Below are 11,348 nucleotides of genomic sequence, written 5' to 3'. Positions count from 1 at the left end.
CGATCGGGACGGGGATCGGGTCAAACGCAACGTGGATTTGTTAATCGGGGACCTGTATGTGGCTCCGGGAACGGACACCGGCGCCTAATCGCGCATTTTCTTATCTTACGAGAATGGAAAGGCTGATCAGTATTCTGTTGCCTGTCTAGCCGGACCGGCGTCACCGGCCGCCCCGCCGGTAACTTGCTAAACCAGCCTAGCTAGCTAGCTACTCGTCCGGTGCTGTAACTTTCGGCCTGTCAAATGCTTCTTTTACCGCCCAAGGTTTGACCGGTGACCGCGCACTGCTCGGGATCCGGCGCCGCTGCACCGGCAGGTCGCTTACTTTATTATCGCCGGAGTCGCACGGGCAGCTGCAGCGTCCGGCGCACGTACGTGCTGCGGGCAGTCCTGAATGTCTCCTGGAGGATCCGGCACGGGCAGCTGTTAAATTTTGGCCAGCGATCTCTTGCGACGTGAACGTGGATGCACATGCGGCGGCTCCTGCCTCGCTCTGTCGTCTCGCGTGCTGCCTCGTAGTATTTCCGTTTGGGGCAGCTACAGTGGACGTCAGCTGGGTAGCGCCGTAGCCCGTACCAGTGCTTGTTTGCTTGGTTCGGCATTGGTTTCCGTCCTGCTGCCACAGTTGTTGTTGGGTGTTCGTTCTCCATCAGACCATCGCACGCCGCCATGTGCCATCCAGCGGGCGGAGGATGGATGGCATGAGTTATGTCTAGCCATTCGGGGCGACGACGTGGTTGCAGATGAAGAGGGAAAGAACATGTGCGTAAACCTCCCCCTTCCAAGAGCTGGTCCTGGCATCTTCGGTTTCCATATAGGGGAATGACCGCATGAGCGGCGGCGAGGACTGGGTGTGCAGTGTGCGTGTGCTGAAGACGAAAAACCATCAGGAAGCTGTCCTCGCACGATCGAGAGGATATGGACTGTGTCCTTCTCCACTGCGCAGCATGCAGGCAAATGCAAGCGCAACACAAGCTTGGAAGCTTTCCATTTCTTATCCCGGCCTGCAACGAGACCATGGACGCGATCCGATCAAACCAGTTACCGGTTACCACCAACCCCTTTCGCTACTTCTCCTCAACGGCCAGACCCAAGCCGGGTCACCAAGGCACCAGCCCATCCGGATCCGGCCGTCCATCGACCACGATCAGCGGTAGCGTTTTTTTCCCTCCTTTGGAAAGGCCGAGTGGTCAGCGGTTGACAACATCTCCTTCAAACCGTTCCGGCTCAAAAAACAAATCGAGCGGCAGCAATTGGAAAAACGCACATGCCACGGCAAGGGTGGGACCATCACATCACGGGCCACAAAAGTCAGGAGGATTCCGCCCGATTTCCGGCCCCTTCAACCCCAGCTCGCGCACAACTCAACGCGCCTCACGGCCTCCACGCCGGCCACCCGTATATATGCCGCCCCACCACCACGCCTCCCGCTCCGAGTCCATTCTCTTCTCTTCTCATCCCAGCTCAATTCACCTCATCCCAGCTCGTTCATCCATTCGTGTTTGGTAACCGCCTTCTCTTCGGATTGCGATTGGAATTGGATTGGATCGTCACAGACTTACAGCGACAACGACAGCAATGGCTAACGGCGCGGCGATCGACGAGTGGCCGTCGTCCCCCTACTCCTCGTCGGCGCCCGACGGGGAGGTGCTGCGCTCCCTGCACCGCCTGGCGCGGGACCTGTCGGCGGCGGAGGCGCCGGCGCCGTTCCTGCGGCCGGTCTTCGCGGCGGTGGCCAGGCGGGCGCGGCTGCTCGCCGCCGTCTTCGACGACCTGCTGCTGTGCGGCGCGGGCGCGGGGCCGCTGCTGCTGCTGCCGCGCTCGGCGTCGCTGTGCCTGCGGGAGGTCCTGCTCGTGCTGCAGCGGTTCAAGGCGCTGGTGGCGGACTGCGCCGCGCGCAGCCGCACGCGGCTGCTGCTGCAGTCGGACGAGGTGGCCGCGCGCGCCGGGGAGCTGCAGCACGACCTCGCCACGCTGCTCGACCTGCTCCCCGTCGCGGACCTCGGGCTCGCCGACGACGTGGCGGACCTGCTCGCGCTCGCGTCGCGCCAGTGCCGCCGCGCGGCGGCCGCGGAGCTGGGGCTCAGGGCGGCCGTGCTCGCGCTCATCCACGAGGTGGAGCGGGAGATCGTGCCCGAGCGGGAGCGGCTCGAGGGCATCCTCGAGGAGGTGGGCATCAACGACCCGGCCAGCTGCAGCGACGAGATCGAGACACTGGAGCGGGAGATCGGCGACCGTGCCGCCGAGAGGTGGACGTCGTCGATGATCGCGCTCGTCGGCCTACTCCGGTACGCCAAGTGCGTCCTCTTCAGCGCCGCCACGCCGCGGACCGTGGACTCCAAGGTGGATCTCGACGACGACGGCGCCGAGCCCCCGTCGCCGCCGCTGGACTTCCGGTGCCCCATCTCCCTCGAGCTGATGCGCGATCCCGTCGTGGCTTCCAGCGGCCAGACGTACGACCGCGAGTCCATCACGCGGTGGTTCGGCTCCGGCAAGCCCACGTGCCCAAAGACCGGGCAGGTGCTGGCGGATCTGGAGCTTGTGCCCAACAAGGCGCTCAAGAACTTGATCGTGCGGTGGTGCCGGGAGAACGGCGTCGCCGTGGAGGTCGCCGAGGCTGGGAAGGCCGAGCCGGCGCCGGTGGTGGCCGCGAACAAGGCCGCGCTGGAGGCGGCGCGCATGACCGCGTCGTTTCTCGTGAAGAAGCTGTCGGCATCCTTCTCCCTTGAGCCGACCAAGCGCGTGGTGCACGAGATCCGGCAGCTGGCCAAGTCCGGGTCCGACAACCGCGCGTTCATCGGGGAGGCAGGCGCCGCCGCGCTCCTCGTGCCGCTGCTCCGCTCCGAGGACTCGGCGCTCCAGCTCAACGCCGTGACGGCGATGCTCAACCTCTCCATCCTGGAGGCCAACAAGAAGCGCATCATGCACGCGGAGGGCGCCGTAGACGCGCTGTGCCACGTGATGGGCTCCGGCGCGTCGTGGCGCGCCAAGGAGAACGCCGCGGCCACCGTGCTGAGCCTGGCGGCCGTCCCCGCGTACCGCCGCCGGCTGGGCCGGAACCCGCGCGTCGTCGAGAGCGTCGTGCAGCTTGCGCGCACGGGCCCCTCCAGCACCAAGAAGGACGCGCTCGCGGCGCTGCTGTCCCTGTCCGGGGAGCGGGAGAACGTCGGGAGGCTCGTGGAGGCCGGCGCCGCGGAGGTGGCGGTGTCGGCGGTCGGCGAGGCGGAGGCCGCCGCGGCGGTGCTGGCGTCGCTGGCGAAGCGCGGCGGCGCGGAGGCGATCGTCGCGCTCGACGGCGCCGTGGCGCGGCTGGTGGCCGAGATGCGGCGCGGCACGGAGTGGTCGCGGGAGTGCGCGGCGGCCGCGCTGGTGCTGCTGTGCCGGCGCGCGGGCGCCACGGCGGCGGCGCAGGTGATGGCGGTACCCGGCGTGGAGTGGGCCATCTGGGAGCTGCTGGGCACCGGCACTGACCGCGCCCGCCGCAAGGCCGCGTCGCTCGGCAGGGCGTGCCGGCGGTGGGCGGCCGCCGCCAACGCCGCGGGCGCGGAGCAGAGCACCACCGAGTGCCCCACCTCCGATGCCGCGCCGGCGCTCACGACGGTGTCGTGAATTCCACTACACGATTCTTAGCAGAAACTCCAAAAAGGAAAAAAAACAAACAAATTTTTTAGTAACCACGATTCTTGTACAAAATTTGTTCCTGGCCGATAAAGGCCTTCACGATTCTTTGGTCTGTAGTGCGGGCAGTGAGTAACTGATCAACTGTAAATACAAGACGTTCTTCTTCTCTCTTTTTTTTCCCCAGCAAACATTGTTACACATGTTCTCGTCTCGAGAAATACAGACAAACAAATCACTGTGTAATCCAGCTTGTTCTGTGACTTCAGCGCCCCTGTCATTTGTGCTGCAACATTGGACAAAGGCAAGACAACTTCCTCCCCAATCATTGCGTAGATGATGATTGCAGCCAGGCTGCCAGGTTCTCCGCGGCTGCGCTGCCGGTGCCGGGGACAGAACTGCCAGCCGTCCGTTCGGGTGGGGAAAAGAACGAAGGGGGGAGTGCACAGTACCGAACGGAATCCGTTGCCCGGCTGGAAACGCTTGGCGAGGGAGGCTACGGGCGCAGGCCCAGCTCGCGTTCACCGGCTTTCGGGCGGAAAGGCCGCCGCTTTGAGTCCCTGCCAGCCAGCATGCATCTTCCTCCTACTCATATCTTCGCCGCGTTGCGTGGCTCGACGCCATCCTTGCCGTCCCCTTTGAGAAAAGCAAAGATACCCCTCCTTAAATTTTTGTTCTCCTTTTTTGAACCAAAAGATAGTAAGATACTCCTGTGTTGCCTCTAAGGTGTGGCTGCCCATAGTTCTGCTGAATTTTTTGTTCGGCGACGTGTTCGGCTTGAGATCCAGGCGCTCTGGGCCACGCCGCTACGTGATTGGGGGCGACCGGGCGACGCCGTGCCCTCTGTCAGCCTGCGCGTCTGAGCTTCCTTCGACGGAAGCGCTCCCCGTGCGCTTACGCTTACGCGTTCGCGGGTTAGAACGTGCTTCGACGGCCTACCACGTAACCGGTGGTGCGCACGCGTCGAGTTGACGACGCCAGCTTGCTTCCGTTCGGACGTAACCGGATGTTCACATGGCGCTCCGGTCCAGACTTCTCGGGGCGGGGCCTCCTCCTCCGGCGTACGTAACGTTCGCCACCTCGTCTGTACCCGGTGCTGCTCCTTCAGAAGACTTGGTAGCTTAACCAGAGAGCCGTCCCCGATCGAGAAGTCAAGCTGTTTTAATTTCTTTACGGAAATTGGTACTGTCACGCGCCGGTAGCCCGGTATCCTGTCGTCTATCGATGTCTTCCGTTGCGTCGCACGGCGGTGCGGTCGTGAATTGAACCGTGCAGGCAAGGCAGGTTGGCAAGCGGGCCTGTGCTCTAGCCTCTAGGTAACGGTGTATTTCCTGTTCCGGAGCTGGGAGAGCAAGTGCTCTGTTAGTGATCCAGTCTTTTATCTAGCACGTGCCGAAATGGACAACCGGATGGCCACGTGCGCTCTCGTCGCACAGCACGCAGACGGGTTCAGCCATTTCTGGAGGAAGAATGTGACGGAACCCAGATAGGGTCGGTTTGATCCGGCCGGCCAGATCTATGGCACCGTGGCCGGATCGATTCGTGTGTGATGCGGTAGGAGAAGAACGGGTGCAGGCTGCCTGCAACGGCCGGTGTAAAAAATATGTCCTCGGCCTGGCCCAATGGATCCGTTCAGAATGGGTCTCGCCGGCTACCTTGCCTGGGTGGATGCACTCCATCTCGCGCGGGCTCACGCACACACGCGGTCACATCATGGTTATTGCATCTGCAGATTACCCACGCTCTTCTTTCTAGGGCCCCTGCATATGCTTAGCCCATCTGTACTCATCCAGAATAATATAAAGCATTCTAGCAATTCTATGATATATTAAAGGAGAGAACAAGACATATGCTTGCGGAAAAAAAATTTGTGCGACCCTGCCGCAAAATCGTCGTGTGCCAACCGTCCTCGATTGAGGACGCGTGGATATCCCACGGCCCAGCGCAGCTCCGCATTTGTATTGAAGACGCGTGAGATCTCGTACGTGGCTTGGCTCCCAGCTCCGTATCTCAGACCCGCGATTCGGCTCCGTGTCTCTGCGTACGAAGGAAACGAACCCGGCTCCGTCTTCCTGTGTACGAAGAAATCGAAGCCGACGCCGCCTTGCCGCAACACAAGTTGCATCGTCGCCGCCGGACGAGACTGCCGTTGCTCGTGCGAACGTCGCTGCATTGCGACTCCTCCTGATCGGCTTCATCATCGTGGTGAGGCCGCTATCCCTTTGGTAAAACACGATCCTTCTTAATCATCACCATTAATTCTTTTTAACCTAGCAGCCGCCATGCAAGTTAACTCGTCACTCGGTGAGGATGACATCCTTGCCGGAGATCATGATGTCGCTGGACAGGAGGATGTTGAATTCAACACGCACTCCCGTACCATGGAACGTGTAGATGAAGACATTCAAACAACTCACGTAGGGGCTCAAGCAAATCGGGTAAAGTCACGTACTAGTTTATTTGATCTTTTTTTCCTTGTCATTTAGTAGATAATGAATGATGCGAAATTATGTTATACAATAGGTGACAAATAAAATTGGGCAAACTTTAATCGTACCTGAAGTTGGAATGATTTTCGAATCTGAGGATCATGCATATGAGATGTATAACAATTGTGCTGGTAAAATTGGGTTCAGCATTAGAAAGAGCACCACAAAGCTCCGATCAGATCGTACGGTATATCAGAAATATATAGTTTGTAGTGGCCAAGGATACGGGAACACTGAGTTATCAAAGGGCACAACACGGTCAGAATGCAGTGCTCGCATTCAGTTAGGTGTCAGTAAAGAGGGGGTTTGGTCCGTGCAAAAGGTTATGCTTGAACATAATCACTATCTTGCTAGTCCAAATAAAAGAAAAAAAATCTAAAATCCCAACGACGTGTCACAGAAGCAGATAGAAAGCTAATTGGTCATATACGAGAAGCTGGAATGAGGCTTGCTCAAGTGTACGAGTTCATGAAGGAGTTCTACGGAGGAGCCGATAAAGTGCCATTCTCAAGGATGGATTGCAATAATGAGATTGGTCGTGAGCGCAAGAAGTACTTAGAATCAAATGATGCACAGACACTATGCAACTACTTGAAAAATAAGCAGCGTGAGGATCCTACTTTTTTCTATGCAGTTGAAATAGATCAGGAAGATGGACCTGATAAAGGCCGTATATCTAATTTTTTTGGGCAGATGGTCAGTCGATCATGGATAATGCATGCTTTGGTGATGCTGTGTCATTTGACACCACGTTTCAAACTAATAAATTTGAATTACATTTTGCTCCAATCCTCGGTGTCAATCATCACAAGCAAACCATAATTTTTGGGGCTGCATTGATGTTTGATGAAACTATTCCGTCGTTTGTTTGGCTCTTTGAAATCTTCTTAACAGCAATGTCAGGAAAGCATCCAAGCATAATTTTCACTGATCAAGCTGCAGCCATGGCAGGTGCTATTGCTTATGTATTTCCAAACACAAGTTATCGTCTTTGTATATGGCATATCTATCTTAATGCTGCTAAACATCTTGGACATATAATTAATAAGCATAATAAGTTTCTACCTGCTTTCAAGAGTTATGTATATGAGGATAGATTAGAGTATTACTTCAATGAAAAGTGGCATGAGTTGTTGCGGAAGTACAGCCTTGAGGACAATGATTGGATGGCAAACCTTTATAACTTGAGGGCAAAATGGGCTATTATCTACCGTGATTCTTTTACAGCAGACATAACCTCTACTCAAAGGAGCGAAGGTACAAATAATGTCTTCAAGAAAAGGTTTCGTAGAAAGCTTGGTCTTTCTGAGCTTCCTGTAGAATGTGAGAAGGTGTCTGCCGGTCTTCGCGAAAATGAGTTGAATGCAGATTTTCATTCACGTCGAAAGAGCTCGGTTCCTTACAACCAAATTTACCTATGTTGAAGACGGCAGCTGAATTTAAAGATCAATTTCTATTAACTGGTCAATTGTTAAACGTTGAGGGGTCAATCTTGACATATATGGTTAGACATATACAATCAGACCAAGAGGCAACAGTTGTGTTCAACATTGAAAATATGACCATCACTTGTTCTTGCAGAAAGTATGAATCTATAGGTGTGTATAAAATTTCTGAATTAAAGTATAATTTTGTTATGCAGTTTGATAATAACACCTTTCATATATGTCAGGTATATTATGCAAGCACACCCTTAAAGTCTTCAACATAAAGGATGTATTTATTTTACCATCAGAATATATATTGAACAGATGGACTAAATATGCAAAACGAGAATTTTTTGTTGAGAAACATGGGATCGAGAAGGAGAATTTGACCACTCAAGCTGCACGTATTTCGCGAAAGGCGACATCTGTTGCATTGAAATGTTCTTTGTCGAAAGAGCTTCTTGATGATTTAGATAATGCCATAGATAAACTGAACTTAGATGCAGATAATTCTATAATCAAGGTGCAAGAAAAAGCTAATGAGCTTCCTCCAGTTTTGGCTTACTGTTCTACAGATACATTAACAGGCAAGATATCATTTAGAGTTCCACGTGTAGTAAAAGGACCTAAGAAAAAAAAGATCCATCACATCCCTTCAAAAGAGAAGGGGGAAAAAACAGAAGTGCCAACAAAGATAAAGGTGCTGATCCAAAACAAACAATGGCAAGACTACACGTGCCTTATATCAATTATCATTTTTTTATATTGTACTTTCTTACGTGTAAGGTTAATGTATGATTTTCTATTATGTGACATGTAGGATCTTGATGTAGTACAATTGAAGCTAATAGTATGTCTAGTGATATGTATGACCAATCTTCAACTATGGCAATTCCATCAATCCAGAGCTGTTATGCTAATACTACAATGCCGGGCTTTAATATGCACATGAATTCTTCTGTGATGGATGCTCATGGTGTACAAGGAGAATACACTAGTCTCTTATTTGGAGTTGATAAAGATGTTGCGTCAGCTATTAGACAATTATATTTTGATGGAGTTCCAGATAATGAAAATATATGATTGTACTCTTTGACTTTTATTTGCTACAAGGAATCAAACATTCTAGATTTTAGATGAGGAATGCAATTTTCATGTTTAAATTTTCCTTCTATTTATTTGTAATATGATGGAATCATTTAGATTGTCGATTGATGAGAATTGGATTGTCCGTTTATTTACTACTAAAATTTCTGTCAATGTGATGGTTCAGTTTAGTGTGAGCTGATATATTAAGACAGTGTTGTATGTTTCTTCTCGGCAACTTGTATTTGAAGTGAAACGCCCCATGCAGGCTCGTCCTCACGAAAAGAACGCTTAAAGCCGATCAGGAGGGGTCACAGCGCAGCGATGTTCGCACGGGCAGCGGCAGTCTCGTCCGGCGGCGACGATGCGACTTGTGTTGCGGCAAGGCGGCGTCGGCTTCGATTTCTTCGTACGCAGGAAGACGGAGCCGGCTTCGTTTCCTTTGTACGCAGAGACACGGAGCCGAATCGCGGGTCTGAGATACGGAGCCGGGAGCCGAGCCACGCACGAGATTGCATGCGTCTTCAATACATATGCGGAGCTGCGCTGGGCCGTGGGATATCCACGCGTCCTCAATCGAGGACGGTTCGCACACGACGACTTTGCGGCAGGGTCGCACAAAATTTTTTACCCTCCGAGAGATCTTCATGTATCAGCCATAATTAAGTTGTTTCTAAGATTAAGCATGGGAGGAAGGATTAGAAAAGATTAGTATGCAGCTAGAGCAAAGAAAAATTAAATAATTTCTTTCAATACTTATCAAAAATCCTAAAATACTTTACATTGAAGTATAAATTTAAATTTTAAACCCTTCGATACCTTATATTTCACGACGGAGGGAATATAAGATACGATTCTACAATATTCTATTCGACCAATTTAATAGATCCATTAAGTTGCATGCGTGGATGCGTCAATCAACTCAACACAAAAAAAGCTAATAGAAGGATGAACAATTTACTTATGCTTCAACAAAATCAAAAGTTGATTGCTGCCACGATATATGAATTCGTCCTGCATATTGGGGGAAGGAGCAGAGAACAGTGGCACTCTTATTTTTTTTTGCAAAGGTGAGTGGGACGGAAATATATCACCACGCAGAAATGTCAGGATTCTTTCTTCACGTCACGAAGAGGGTGCGGATTATCGATTCCATTGACCAGGATGAGGCTGACGCCTGCATGCATGTAAAACGTGTTGGTTAGGCTTTTTCTTTATCCACTCCACAGGATACCCGAGACACCACACAGTGACAGATGAACTTACTTTTGCAATATGTATGCCTGTGATACGCTGGCTGACATGTTTTCTTTTTCCTTACGTAACGAGGAAAGGTGTCCGGAGTACCGTGCTCTGCCTCGTCGTTTAAAGTGGGCTAACATGCTACCAGAAAAGAGGATCTGGAATGCTGCGTCCTGCAACTGTTCATTCTTTTCGTCTACAATTTTTAAAGTAAAATAAAATATGCTCTAAGGACAAGAAAAGTGGGCCGATTCCCGTCAGGATCAAACGTGAAAATTGTGCACATTATACTTTATCCATATATATGTCATATGTTTTTTTCCCTATGTCAAGTTCAGAACTTCAGATCGCCGGCATCCACATGACTAGCATAAAGAAATCAAAGATGGGGGATGCAGGTAAATGGTTACTGTCGGTACATATGGACAGGGGTACCTCTTGCGATGGTATTCGGCTCCGGCGTGTGCGCCAAGCGCATCGTGGTACCTCCTGCAATGGTATCCGGCTCCGGCGTGTGCGCCAAGCGCATCGTGGTGGACACGCGCCACCACATGCTCGGCCGGCTTTCCTCGATCATCGCCAAGGAGCTGCTCAACGACCAGAAGATCGTGGTGGTCCGCTCCGAGCATTTCTGCATTTTCGGCGGCCTTGTCCGTCAGTAAGTCATCCGACAGGGTGTCCAACCAGATGGGCGCAAGGTTATCCGTGACCTCGCCCTTGTCCTCTGGGTGACGGGGTGTACGGCCCGGACCTGACAGCTGGGGTCATAGTTTGCGGACCTTCCCCCCGTGCTCATATTGGTCCGGCGCCTCCACGTGCCCATGAGGACAGGGTGCTCGGGTCTGACCTCCACTGGCCCGGACCCTCACCCCCCCCCCCCCCGCGGGGTCCGGCGCCGCCACATATGGGAGCCAGACCCCCATAGGCCTCTCCATCCGGACTGGCCTCGGGGGCCCGGACCTCCCTTTCCCCCGGGAAAGGGGTCCGGTGCCGCCACGTGCCGCCTCGAGTTGCCAGGGAGGCGACTGCGGGGCCAACCCTGCCACGTGCCTGTAGTAGAAGATCTTTCGTGGGACGCCAGCCCAGCTACCGCATTAAATACGGGTAGGTGGGCTACGCGAGCCCAAGACAGGGCATGGCCTGTCCACTACCACACTGGGCAGGTGTGCTAATATCACGGTAAGCTCGCCTGTTTCCAAGGCTGCGCGTCGCATCACTGTGCACTGTGCGCGGGCAGGCGCCGTACAGTCAACTCACAGCGTCGCGCGCGTGAGCAAGGAGTGATGATCATCTGCTACAGAAGAGCCGAGGCGTGCGCTGCCACAGTGTGCGCGGAGGCGTCGGCGCGGCCGGTCAGCGCGGCCCCTTCACCTGTCAGAGGTTACTGACCCAACAGTGACAGCACGTCTTCCACTGTGCGAACACCGACAGCAGGTACTGTGCCGGTAAGGCGGCACATGATCATATCCTAGCTATAGATACGCAC

General features: G+C 53.6%; 1 protein-coding gene across 1 annotated transcript; it reads left to right on the top strand.

The window, feature by feature from the left end:
• The first annotated feature begins 1,201 nt into the window (after nt 1-1,201).
• LOC112887704 (U-box domain-containing protein 16-like) lies at nt 1,202-3,864 on the top strand. Its single transcript, XM_025953961.1, has one exon. The coding sequence runs from the start codon at nt 1,579-1,581 to the stop codon at nt 3,607-3,609; it is 2,031 nt and encodes a 676-aa protein (XP_025809746.1). The 5' UTR covers nt 1,202-1,578; the 3' UTR covers nt 3,610-3,864.
• Nucleotides 3,865-11,348: the final 7,484 nt, after the last annotated feature.

This window comes from Panicum hallii, chromosome 3, assembly GCF_002211085.1.
Source record: "Panicum hallii strain FIL2 chromosome 3, PHallii_v3.1, whole genome shotgun sequence".
Classification (NCBI taxonomy): domain Eukaryota; kingdom Viridiplantae; phylum Streptophyta; class Magnoliopsida; order Poales; family Poaceae; genus Panicum; species Panicum hallii.
The sequence above is the reverse complement of the archived record's forward strand: the minus strand, read 5'-3'. Positions and strand labels throughout refer to the sequence as shown.